This window comes from Euleptes europaea, chromosome 20 (genome assembly GCF_029931775.1).
Source record: "Euleptes europaea isolate rEulEur1 chromosome 20, rEulEur1.hap1, whole genome shotgun sequence".
Lineage (NCBI taxonomy): Eukaryota > Metazoa > Chordata > Lepidosauria > Squamata > Sphaerodactylidae > Euleptes > Euleptes europaea.
In genome coordinates, this window is record NC_079331.1 from 256,991 (window position 1) to 270,439 (window position 13,449).

Consider the following 13,449-nt stretch of genomic DNA (forward strand, 5'->3'; position numbering starts at 1 on the left):
CATAACTCTCTGCGTGCCCCCCTTGGAAAGGTTCCCATGCGGACGCAACCGAGCTCAGCTGAACCCTGAGAGAGGAACATGGAGGAGGAGGAGGGGATCCAAGAGTGGGCAGGCAGAGAGGGGCGGGAGAGCCGGACTCACCTAAGCGGCTCCAGGAGACGATGGGCTTCGGCTGCCCTGTGGCCAGGCACTCAAAGACGACCGTCTGGTGGAGGGAGGCCGTCATGTTCTGGGGCCCGGCTACGATGGCTGGCTTCTGGAAAGACTTGGTGGCTGAGGCTTAAGGAGGAGAAAAGCATGCAGCGAGGGACTGACGAGACATAAAACCCCACACGGCCACAGTTAGGCCAGGCCAGGCCAGGCGCGGGGAGGAGGAAGAAGAGTCGGTTTTTATACACCGACTTTCTCTACCACTTCAGGGAGACTGACAATTGCCTTCCCCTCCCCACAACTGACACTCTGTGAGGTGGGTGGGGCTGAGTTGTGACTAGCCCAAGAGTCACCCCAGCTGGCTTCGTGCGTAGGAGTGGGGAAACCAACCCAATTCACCAGATCAGCCTCCACCGCTCATGTGGAGGAGTGGGGAATCAAACCCGGTTCTCCAGATTAGAGTCCACCGCTCTTAACCAACACACCTCGCTGGAAGGGAAACCTGGGCCATCCGTCAGTGCACGACAGGGGTGCTCAACCTCTGCATCTGAAGAGGACAGCGCAGAAGATGCGGGAAGGTTGTTTGGGCATCTTGTGCAGCTCGGTAGCCTTTGAGTACCTGCAAGAACTGTGAGGGAGGCCTCTGCGCTCTTCCGCCGGTTGGCCGGAGTGGTGGCGACGCAACGATAATTCCCGGCATCCTTTGGTTGGACGTTGTAGATTTGCAGCACTCCTGAAGGTAATGCAGTAATTCTGAAAGGGAAGGGGGGGCGGAGAGAAGCAGGTGAGCAGTTTAGAGCAGAGATGAGGGGGTGGGATGATGGGCTCTTGAAGCCCTGGGCTTGCTGATTTTAAAGCTCCAGTTAAAAACCCTTCCTGGCCCGGAACACTCATTATTATTTTCTGCACTCTCACAAACAACTCCTCATGGCCACCTTGCAAGACGGAGGCACGGAGGAGGGGTCTCTCAGTGGCTACTAGCCTTGGCGACTAAAGGGAACCTCCATCGACAGAGGCAGCAAACCTCTGAATCCCAGTGGGCCCTTGTCCTCGGGGCCGTTTGTTTGGGCCTCCAGCGCTGCATAAGACTGGCCCCCGGACTCCACAGGCCGCTGGGCTCTGAGCCGGCAGGGCTCTTCCAAGGTTTTTCGGGCCTGAATTTGAACTCTTACTGTGTAAAGAAGCCTGGGAGCATCGCCAATATCTGAGGGACCAGCAGAGGGGCACAAGCAAGACCTCAAGAGCCGGGCAGATGCCCCCGGAGCCCTTCCTCCTCACAGGCTGACCCATCTCACAGGGCCACTTTGGGGATGGAATGGGATGATGCATGCGCACGCGCATGTGCACGCACACGGGCACGCACACGGGCACGCACACACACACACACACAGGCACCCAAGCTGCTCTGAACTTCCTGGGAGAAAGGCAGAAGAAAGAGAGAGAGAGACACCAAATCTGAAGCCTAGGCAGTGACAGGAAAGAGGGTGACCGGTCCCCACCTGTCCGTGGCCGTCGGCAAGGCTGTCCGATTGAGTTCCCAGGTGATGACGGCTGGAGGGTTGGCAGATATTTTACAGGCAAACCGAGCCACGCTCCCTTCGTGGGCCTCAGCTGGAAGGGGCTGGACTTCGAACGCAGGCATGGCTGGAAGAGAAGCACAAAAAAGGCTGAGGAGGAGCCCCAGAAACTGGGCGTGGGCACGTAGGCACAGGCCAGGGGCATCCAAAGGGCTAACTGGCACCCGTCCATTCCCAGGCAAACTAATCAATCAGCACGCCAACCATCAACCAAGATACCTCTAAAGAGGCGATCAGGCCTTCTCTATGGGCTCGGGGACATCCCTGGATCTAAGGGAACATCATGCAACAAAGAGAGGTGGTCCCCTTTACCCCCAAACCTCCCCCCCCAGGTCCGAGGCCACCATCATCTCCATTTACTATCAGACACTCCCAGTACTGACCCCACCTCCCCATCACAAGCAAAGAGCGTGGGTCTGTGCACGTATGCTGAGTGCCGTCAAGTCAGCCCAGATGGCATCGATCCTCTCCTGCCTCTCCAGATGCCCACTCCCACCTTCCTCTCCCAAAGTTGTCCTTTGAAAGTCCCGGGGATCTGTGGTCATAAACTCTCTCTCTCAAAAAAAGATCCCACTGGCGTCCCTCATAATCAGCTAACTTCCTAACTTCCGAGAGGGCCCGAGCCCCCTGCCCGGAGGCCCCTCACCTGTTCCAGGCCCCCAAAGCACTCAGTGCTTTTCCACAAGTGCCCCTCTAATGCGTGGGTCGTCCCCCTTCCCCCCCGCCCGGCAACCGGGGCTTTTAACCTTGGAAATCCAAAAGGGTCTCTTCCTGCCTAATGGAAGCTAAGGGGCCAGAAAAACCCCTGAACCCAAGTGACCAGGAAGGGGGTCTTCCAGGGGTCCTCCTGCCCTGCCTCTGGGGCGTCCATTTTGCACTCTCTCTCTCTCTCCACTCACAGACTGGCTGAACCCCCCCACCCCACCCCCACGGGGGATGCAGAGGCCAGAGGAATGCCGGCTGCCCCTCGGACATAAGCGATTGTCCTGCAGCCACCGGAGCCTGCCTCTCTCCTTTGTGCCGGCAGAAAACCTCCTAAATCTTCCTTTGATGGGAGGGCCGATTAAGGCAGAGCCATGCCGGGCTCCCCTGACCCAAAAGCAACCCCCCCACCCCCGCCAGAGAATGCCTGCCTGCCTCCCCCTCCCTGGCAGCCAAATGAATAGCGCCTCCCCCCCTCCCTTGACAAGCCCTCCACAGAAGAATGCAAAGCCGGACACAGGAGGAGGGGAGGGAGGCAGCGGCCAGCTGCTGCTCTCCGGCCAGGACCAAAAGCCCCCTCCTCCTCCCCCCCTCGCTGACCACTGGCCAAAGCAGGACAAAGGCCTCCCACACCCTCTGAATAGCCTGCTTGGGGCCCCAGAGGTCAGCCAGCAACCCTGGCAACCGTCTTCGAGGGCTCTGGGGGGGGGGCGTAGCAGCCCCCACCCTCACTGCCCTCTCCACTGAGGAGGGGGGAGCTCAAGCCCAAGAAAAGCAGGGCTGCAAGACCCCTCTAGAGCAGGCTTCGGAGGCTCTCCCGGACCCCCTCAGCAGGGAAGGAGCCCGGCCAGCTCAGCGGGACCCCCCCTCCCTTGACTCCGAGGGGTCCCACTTCAGGCTCTGGGGCTGCAGGGACCCCACACTCGGGCAACTGGACTGGGAGGGGGGCTGCTGCTGCTGCTCTTAAGAGGAAATAAACCAAGAGAATCGTGTCCATCTTTCCTCATTTTTTGGGGTGGGGGGAGATTTTGCTCATTCAGTTCTAACTTATCGCCCTTAAGGCTGCAGAACGACACCCCTGAGAATGACGCCCACTGCAGCACATCGTGGAACTGGGATGAATTCACCTGCAGGCAGAAGAGCCATCAGCCACAAATGATTCCGGCCTCAGCCTGGGAGAGGAACGCTCCATTCCTCCCCCTGCCCAGGACTTGCTGGCTGTCCCCTCCTTCAAGGGAGGCCAGAAGAGCAGCAGCCCAGGCACGGCCTGTTTGGTGGCAGCCCCATTCTCAGGGAACGGGCAGCCCAAGGAAGCAGCCCCCCCCCAGGGCTCCTGCCCAGCCCGGCTGCTCTGCCACAGCCAAGGCCCTGCCAGCTTCTCACGCGTGCAGCATCCACTTCGGAGCCAGGGCAGAAACGCCTTGGCAAGGCAAAAGCAAGACTGGCAAAGGCCGCCCTAGCTGCGCATGGGGGGGAGGGGGGATTCTAAGCCACCCCACACCGACGTGGCTCTTGCCCCTCTGCATCCTGCAGGGATGGGCGTCACCTCTGGCCATCTTTGGCAATAAACTATGCAGGAGCGTCATGGAAGGAAACATAAAACCCCACAGGCCACCAATGCGGAAGCCCAGTTCGGCCTTTATTCCTTTTTGTGCCACGGTGAAAGAAAGTGACGACCTCTGACCTGCATCTGGGGTGCCCAGGACATCCCTGCGAGTGAAGAAGCAGAAATCAATATATGCATTTAATCCCGCCAACGATTATGCAGGGCCCAGCGCGCTCCCATTGTTCCAGGGGGCAGCATATTGTGCCGATGGGTGCGGGGGGGGGGCGTCAGCTGGCTCCTTCCTGCCCTCTTTGATGCAGCACCCCAGGCCCTGGGGTCTGCTGGCTTGCCAGGGTGGCCTGTGGATGCCTTCGTGACTCTTGCCATGATCAGAGGAGGCAGGCTTGGACGCCACTAATCCCGCGGGGGACCGAGCAAGAGTGGATCCTGTCCCTGGGGCAGCTCCCCCTGGCTCCCCCGAGGCTTGCTCAGGAGGAGTCTGCTCAGAGGCACCCCTGCCTTCTCCCCCCACCCTCGCCAGGACCTGTTGTGAAATCTTTCGACAAGGTGCAGGAGGTGCCTCGGGTGTTGCCAGCAGGATAAAAACCAGCTGCATCACAGAAGTACCGAAGAGGGCAACTGAGGCTATTAAGGGGTTGGAGCCTCTTTCCTGGGGGAAAAGGGTGAAGAGTCTGGGATTTTGCAGTTTCGAAAAGAGATGACCAAGGGGAGGGGGCACGACAGAGGCTTATAAAATTATGCACGGGGTGGAAAGAATTGGCAAGGAAAATCTTTCCTCCCTCTCCCAAAAAACTAGAACCCTTGAGGGCATCCAATGAAGCTGATGGGCAAGAGATTCATCAAATGGGCCATAGAGGCCATCTAGCTCAACCCCCTGCTCAATGCAGGATCAGCCTAGAGCATCCCTGACAAGTGTTTGTCCAGCCTCTGCTTAGTCTGCCAGTGAAGAGGAGCTCACCCACCTCCCTAGGTAGCCGATTACACTGCTGAACAACTCTTACTGTAAAACAGTTTTTCCTAATATCCAGCCAGTACCTCTCCACCTGCAATTTAAACCCATCATTGCAAGTCCTCTCATCTGCTGCCAACAGGAACAGCTCCCCACCCGCCTCCAAGCGACAGCCCTTCAAATACTTGAAGAGAGGACGGACAAAAGGAAATACTTGTTTACCCAACGAGCAGCTACCATGTAGGATTTGCTACCAGAGGATGGAGCGATGGCCAAGAGCACAGATAGCTTAAAAAGAGGATTCGACAGATTCACGGAGGAGAGGGGTACCAATGGCCACTAGCCATCCACATTCAGAGGCAGCCAACCTGTGGATCCCAGGGCCAGGTGGAAGGGCTCGGCCTCGGGGTCCTCCGGAGGAACTGTTTGGCCAGCGCGTGAGACGGGATGCTGGACCAGATGGACTCTCTCTGGTCTGATCCAGCAGGGCTCTTCTGAGGCTCTTATGCATTAACTAACCAACTAAGAACAATTCATGTATCCAGAGGCCAGGTGGTGGGAGCGTCTGCCTGTTTTTCCAACGCCATCAGATTGAAAATGGAATCCTTTCTTTTTCAGCTCAGTCCCAGTCCTTGACCTATGAGGACCTTCCCATGCCACCCCCCACCTGACCACGGCTTGGATCCACCGCTGACCCGAGCCAAAGGGAGAGGGGGAGAGGGCCCCCCCTCTGCTTCCCCCCAGGCGGGGACTCCTGGAACTTGGGCTGCTGCAGCCTTGCGGGACCTGGTTTCTGTGGCTTGGTCTCGCACAGCGGAGTGGGTGGGTGGGCTGGCTATGAATGATGCCGGCCATGTGAGGGAGGGGCCCCACTCAAGCCTTTCTCCCTTATGCGCAGTGGCCAAGGAACACCCCATGCAATCCTCCCCCACTGACATGAGCGCAGCGTTCGCACACAGCCCCAGACTGAGAACTGAACCGGGCAGACAAAACACCCAGGACAGCCATCTGGCAAACACAGGAAACCCGTGCACGTACCCAGATCCCACCAGGGGGACGGGGAGCTCCCACTGGTCTTGGTTCCCATAGCTTTGATTCAGAAGCACCCAAATTGCAAGTGCTTAGCTGGTTAGGACCCTCACCGATGACAGGAGAAACCCCACCTTTAAAAACACACCAGCAGCACTATCCTCAGCCCAGAGAACACGTCAGAAGAGCCCAGCTGGCTCAGACCAGTGCGGGGTCCATCCAGGCCAGTTTCCTGGTTGGCACAGCAGCCAACCCGTTACTCCCGAGGGCCAACAAACTGGGCACAGAGGCCTGATGTCTCCTCCTGGCACTGGGATTCAGAGGTTTACTGCTTCTGAATATGGAGGTTCCCCTTTATTCACCATGGCTAGCAGCCTCTGTTGGACCCTAACCCTCCAAAAATACATCAGATCTCCTTTTAAAGCCATCTCTGCCTGTGGCCGGCACTGGCTCCTCTGGCAGGGAACTCCCCGTTTTAATCACTTATTGAGTAAAGAAGTAGTTCCTTTTGTCTGTCCTGAGCCCTTTTCCCATCAACAGTCATTGAGTGCCCCTGAATTCTGGGATTATGGGAGCGGGAGAAAAAAACCATCTATCCACTTTCTCCACCCCAGGTGTAATTTTATACGCCTCTACCGTGTCCCTACAAGATAGCCTTAGAACCATCCTGGGGTGGGGGTGGGTGCACAGCAGGTCACCTTCTGGTTCACCCAGGTTTGTTTTCTTAAGCAGACATTTGTGCCCCAGGAGAGCAGAGCAAGACGGATGGCAAGCCTAGAACTCATCTGGTGATTAAAGGCAAAGCATTTAAGAAATGGTTGCTATTTGCAGGGGGGGCGGCAACGCAACAAGAGGCAGCGGATACCCGCAAAGCACCCACAATGCTTTTATTCTGAAACCAGTGCCTTCAGAGGCCTCGGGAGAGCCATGGGAAACTGCAGGGCCAGGCCCCCATCACTCCAAGCGGAGACCCTGGAACGACATGTTGCAGTTCTAACCAAACTGAGGCCTCCGTTCAAGCTCAGAAGGATAAAAGCCTTCCTACTCTCTCTATTACTTCCGGTGTGTAATGATAACAGGCCGTGGCTCAGTGGTAGAGCCTCTGCTTTGCATGCAGAAGGTCCCAGGTTCAATCCCCAGGGACATCTCCAGTTAAAGGGACCAAGCAGGTAGGTGATGTGAAAGACCTTTTTCTGCCTGAGACAGACTGATTCACTGTAAGGCAGCTTCGTGCCTTCGCTACAACTTCTTTTCGTGGCTCTTTCCATCCTCCTTGACTGTACTGCAAACCCCTTAAGAGCTTCAACACCTTTCTTAAGTCGAACAGCTAGATTTGAGTCCCGTGGCACCTTAAAGACCAACGAGATTTTTTTGGGAGAGGGGCATAAACTTTCAAGAGGCGCTTCTTCCTGGCATTCTGCGGGCCCCACCTGTCTGTGGGCAGACTGCCTCCCTTCCCCCTCGGCTAGAAGCCAGCCAGTGGAGCAGCCAGTGAGATGCTTGTGGGGCGGGGGGCAGCGCCTAGTCCTGGAGGCTGCCCGGCTGCCCAGGGAGGGAGGCCAAGGATCAGACCGGTGGCCGAGGAACAGAGGCCCTCCAGGATCTTCCCTGGGACACCAGTTGGGAGGGGGATCCTTCCGCTTCCGAAGGGAGGCCAGGCACTCCTTTGCAGCCTCCTTTCTCCAGAGCCTTTAATTGTTCCACCCCCCACAAAGGGCCCAGCTGTTAAATTGAGGAGAGGTGAAAACAAGAGCCATGGGTGGGGGGGGCAGGGGGGAGCGACCGTCCGTCCAGAGCCAGGGCCCTTTTCTCTCTCACACAGGCCGGCAGGCAGGCTGGTGGACAAAAGGGGGCCCTGCCCAAAGCCCTTTTGACCACTGCTGTGAGAAAACACAAGTGGAGGGAGAGAGAGAGGGGAACACCCCGCGCATCACAGGCCAGCCATAAAGCGGCCTGCTGCTTGGCCCTTCCAGCACACACATCGGCAGCCCCTGGCAGAGAGGGGCAGGATGCCTCCACGCACATCGGAGGCACCCTGAGGGGCGATGCCAGCAAGCCTCCCTCTTTGCCGGTAAGCGTGCTCAAAGGAACCGGCTGCACAGCATGGAAACTGTCCAGCACCCTCCCGGATGCCCACAAACCCAGCCTGCGAGGCTGTCCCACAGGAAGGAGAGCAGAGCCACAGAGACGGTGCTGAGTAAGACAAGGGCCTGAGCTGAGCTGCCCACTTCTTGCCTCTGTTGCCCCCTTCTCAGCCCACCCCCCCAGGCCCTGATTGGCGCATCCTCAGGAACTGGCTTTTTGCTGGCCCTGGGCAAACCCTCCACCTGGGCGAGGCAACAAGGGCACACTTGCTGCTCAGGCGGCACAGCACGAGCCCAGAACCGCCCTGTAGTCTGAGAGGAAACGTGTCTGTGGACCAAGCAACAATCCTGGGCCCACCTGCCCTTCTCGTCTGCTGGAGTTCCCACTTTCACACCTGCCCCACTGCCAGGCAAGGGTGTGTGAACTGACTCCATCCGCACATCTCCAGCCCTGTGGAAGCTCAGCCTGCAGGCCGACATGTGTGACATCCTGTCCTTACCAGTGGCAACTGACCAGACAACCTTCCCCGTGGCCGAGCTCTGTGCAAACCCAAGCAATTGCAAAACAAGGGATTCTTGGGGATGGGGGCTTCTCTGGGGTGGTGCCTGATGCCCAATGTGGCACCGATCTGAATAACTTTTCTCCGAAGTGCATCATCCTCTGTGTAAAGGATGCTGCGCTCTGGGGAATTCAGCCGTGGCCCAGGTTTCATTCTATTTTTATTCCACTTTAAGGCACCTCAAGAGCCCCAGCTTGCTGGGGGTAAAAGGAAGACGACTGGGGAAGGCACTGGCAAACCACCCCATGAACAAAGTCTGCCTAGGAAATGTGAGGGATGTGACATCACCCCATGGGTCAGAAATGACCCGGTGCTTGCACAGGGGACCTTTACCTTTTACAAGAGCCCCACTTTGCAAGGCAAGACAGAACACAGATGTCAATCAAGACTCTTCTGTTTTCTGGAACTTGCTTCTAAGCAGCATTGCAAGAACCACTGATCCCAGAAGGATGCACTTGTGAATGTGCCCTGGATCGCCACTAGCACCAGCGCCACCTGGTTTGTGAGGGTGCGCTTTTGTCTGATCACCTGGAGCAAGTATGCATCACCTTTGGGCTACCAGGTGGAGCAGCTTTCATGGAGGAAGAAGTGGGGTGTCTGAGGTGCCACACGTGACCAGACCTGGCCCTTGCCAAGACAGGCGCTGCCCAGCCCTCAGCCAAAGCCCCTCCCCCACGTGGTGCACCATTCACCGAGACCTTCCCCCCTGCAAACCCTTCTGTTCGGTGTGGTTCCAGCATGGCCACAAACTCCTCTTATTGGAAAGTCTTCCCTCCGTAGTTCACACTAAAATGAGCTGTGGTTCGATGTTCTTTCCTGCTATTAGTCTCTTAACGAGAAAGCCAGCGCTCACCCCCAAAAGTCCCTTGATGTTCTTTCAGCATTCAGCAATATTCTAAGCAGGCTTATGGCTGAAAACAAATGTTTGCCCTGATAGGGAGGGGGGCATTGCCTTCCTCCCCGGGGAGCAAAGCAGATGCATGTGCACATTGAGGGGGGGGGGCTCACCTCACTGCCATAAGCAGTCAACCAAGAGCCTCCAGCACAGCCCCCTGCAAGCCTAGGGGGAACCAAGCCCCAACACACCCCTCTCGGCCTCTGCACTCCTTTTTGTGGTTAGAAGATTCAAAACCACTAGACTCTCCACAGCGCAGAACCCCGGCCCGGCTGCTTGTGGTGAAATCAAAAAAGGCGGAGAAAAAGCGTCGCTCCCAAATCTCTCTCGCCCTTCCCGGCTAACCTGCCCTTAACTCCTGCAGCCTCCAAGATGCCCTCCTCCAAAGGGTGGGTTTATTCAGAGAGGGAACCACTAGCGGGGCACCCCCCACCCCCATCAGACCATGCTTCAGGCTTTTCGTGACCAGTTCCCCACACCTCTGTGGAAAAATCCTCAAGAGCACCCTGCTCCAATTCAGTGGTCCCCTTTGAAACCCTGCGAGCCAAAGAGGCAACACCAGGCCGAACTACAGGCAAGCATTCTACCCCCCCCCCTCTCACAGGGCCTCCCAAAGAAGACTTGGAGGAGGGAGGGAGGGGGGGGCCCTTCCCACTCTCACCTGCCCCCTCCCCACATTGCCCTGCATCAGAGGCGGGGGCAGACATCTCTCAGCCCCAGCGGTTATTTTCCCCCCAAGAAGAGGAAGAGAGGAGAGAGGGGGGAACTCCACTGGAGAGGGAGTCTTTTGTGCCTGGCCGGGCCTGGGGGGCCTCCGGAGAGGGACATTTGCATCTCCACATTCCTCAAGAACAATCCAGGGCCGTGGGGGGAGGACATGAAAGCGCTGGCCAGTGAATGAGGGTCATCTGCTCTTTATCACAAGGGTAAGCCTCATCCTGGCCGGTTTCTAACCTTTTAACCCTGGGGGATTCTTCATTTGCACATGAATAATGAGAGTCCGGCCTGCCTGCCGCCTCCCCTGCCTAACTTTTCCCAAATCAAGGCTCAAATCTCCAACTCACTCGGGAGCAGATTAAAAGTTTCAGATTTCCAACAGCAACACCAGGCAAGGTCCCAGTGAAGCCAGGGAGAGGGCAAACTCTGAGCAAGCCGAGAAAGCCAACCAAAGTAAGAACATAAGCCCCCCCCACCCCTTCTGCTCTCAATGGCTGGGGCTGCCCTGCTCCCCCCCTTCCACAGAAAGGAAAGGGAAGGGAGAGCTGCCTCCCGTCCTCCACCTGCCCGCTCCGTACAGTGGCTTCTTCTTCTTCTTCGCCCTGGCCACCAAGTCATTGTATCCGCCAGAGCAGAAAAGCGATTGTAGGCTCTGCTACAACCTGGTTTCCTTTTGCCACAAGAGACTGGGAATCCTCGCTGGCCTCCTCAGTTTCTGTGAAACAGGAGTTGGAATTAATTTCTGCGCCCTGCCAGGCACCCTCGCTTGGAAAAGCACAGCCCACTCCTCGCCACACTCACTGAGCCACAAACACACTGCAAGTTTTTTTTTTGGGGGGGGGGTTCTTAAAAAAAATGAACAAGACCCAGAAGATTCCCATCCAGGAGCCCCCATTGAGCACATGAAGCTGCCTTCTACTGAATCAGAACCCCCCTTGGTCCATCCAAGTCAGTATCGTCTACTCAGACCGGCAGCGGCTCTCCAGGGTCCCAGGCAGAGAGGTCTTATCACATCACCTTCCTGCCTGGTCCCTTTAACTGGAGATGCCACTGGGGCTTGAACCTGGGACCTTCTGCATGCCAAGCAGAGGCTCAGCCACTGAGCCACGGCCCCTCCCCAACTTGTTGTTGCCAGGCTGGCCCAGAACGCACAGCTGCCAACCTCCACACACCAAGAGCCAAGTGGGAGGGAAGCTGCACTGCAAGGACCAAAATGCACGGATCATGATCGGGCAAACGGGTCACCCGAACGCCTCTGAAGAGCCAGAATGGAGGAGATCTGCCCAAATACGCAGCCCGGCCTTTTGGAGCACCATCCCCCAACCTGTGGGCCCCAACCCAGAAGTGGGTGCGAAGCGGGGTGAACGTAGGTCCCGGTGTGGCAGACTTGTTCATGTGCGCACGTTCTGTTATCTCATAGCAGGTCACCATCGGTGAGAGACCAGGAAGCAGCTTGGAGAGCGGCCGGCCAGGTTGGAGAGGGGCCGTGGCTCAGTGGCAGAGCCTCTGCTTGGCATGCAGAAGGTCCCAGGTTCAATCCCCAGTGGCATCTCCCGTTAAAGGGCCCAGGCAAGTAGGTGATGTGAAAGACCCTTTTCTGCCTGAGACCCTGGAGAGCCGTTGCCGGCCTGAGTAGACAATACTGACTTTGCTGGACCGAGGGGGGTCTGATTCAGTAGAAGGCAGCTTCATGTGTTCTGTGGTAGGTGTCGTAGCTCAGTGGTAGAGCCTCTGCTTGGCATGCAGACAGTCCCAGGTTCAATCCCCGGCATCTCCAGTCAAAAAGACCAAGCAGTAGGTGACGTGAAAGACTTCTGCCTGAGAGCCTGGAGAGCCGTTGCCAATCTGAGTAGACAATACTGACTTTGCTGGGCCAAGGGGGGTCTGATTCGGTAGACAGCAGCTGTATGTGTTTTTCCTAGGCAAGGCCATCCCCCATTCCAGGTTGATCAGAAGCCTTTGCAGCCCTCTTATCTTCCTTGAGGATGAAGAACATTGGGCCTTGGGCAGTTTCTACAGAAAGCCCCCACCAGGGGCTCTCCACAAAGACACGGCTCCCGCATCTTCCCAGAAATCATCTGAATGCCTATCAGAGAAGTCCTCCAGCCACAAACAGGTCAAGACCGACATCTCCACGAGTGCACAAATGCGGATCCTTGCCGAAAATGAGGATGGTGTCCAACAGAGGAGCAAAGGGGCCGATCTGAACAGCTCCCAAGAACCCCAGACTCCGGCATACTGCTTCCCCCCCGCCTCCGCCCCCACACTGTTTCATACCCCCACCAGACACTTTTGACTTGATAAGGTAGCAGTTGAGAGACTTCCCATTCAGAATACTCAGAAGCCGGCTGCAAGCAACTATGGCAAAGGCTGCCGGCCGCCTTGAACCAGGAGGGAAGGTCAGGAATACACGTTTTAATAAATCGATAAAAAACGCTTTACGGGTTTCCGGCTCTCTACTACCAAAGGGCCCAACAGCACAAGAAGCGGAGAACAAGTGAGCACCCTGAATACCTGCGGGTGGGGGGTGGGATGCTAAGTCGCTCTCCTGGGCCCCTATCCCGGGGGCTGCGAGTTGGTTTACGAATTGCGGAGCCCCTGGGGAAACCATCTCCCCCACCCCTTTGGCCTCCTTGGGGAAGACCGGGTCCCCAGGCCCCCCCTCCCCTCCCCTCCTCCAGAAGCCACACCAGGCTTCCCAGTCCAGAGAAAAGACCACCCAGGTCCCCCCCCCCCGCAGCCTCCAAGGCGCTTAGCAAGGCTCAACCTCAGGAGGGGGCTTCAAGCCATGCCTCTCACCTCCCCCCCCCGCATCTGTGGATGCCCCCGGGCAGCCCCGCCGGCAGCATCCCTCCAGTGCGCGCCGAGGGCGAGGGGGGCCTTGGGGCTGGTGGCGGGCCAGGCCCGGGGCGGGGGGCGCGGCGGCGCGCAGGGCCAGGGAGCCGTGGGGCCGGGCGCGCCCCCGCCGGCCGCGCAGCCAGGCCAGCGCCACGGGGCCAGCGCGCCGCGCCCCCCCGCCCCGCCCCGCAGCCGGACAGGCGGGGAGAGCCGCTCGCCCTGGGCCCAGGCGCGCCCCCCACCCCCCCCCCCCATGGGCCAAGGCGGGCAGCGCGCCTCTGCCAGGCCGGCCCCAGGCTCGCCGGCCGCCGCGCGCCCATCACCACGTGCCCGCCCCACAGACGGGCTTACCTGGCACCAAAGCGGCGGCGAGGGCGAGGA

General features: G+C 58.1%; 1 protein-coding gene across 1 annotated transcript in view; it reads right to left on the reverse strand.

Moving 5' to 3' along the window:
* The window catches only part of PRTG (protogenin), a 33,427-nt gene extending 21,067 nt beyond the window's left edge, over positions 1–12,360 (reverse strand). The window contains exons 1-4 of the mRNA XM_056866011.1: positions 12,261–12,360; positions 1,650–1,794; positions 770–903; positions 142–279 (exon numbers count right to left, since the gene is read on the reverse strand). Coding sequence (XP_056721989.1) covers positions 142–279; positions 770–903; positions 1,650–1,794; positions 12,261–12,360 — 517 coding nt within the window. The remainder of the gene's footprint in view (positions 1–141; positions 280–769; positions 904–1,649; positions 1,795–12,260) is intronic.
* Positions 12,361–13,449: the final 1,089 nt, after the last annotated feature.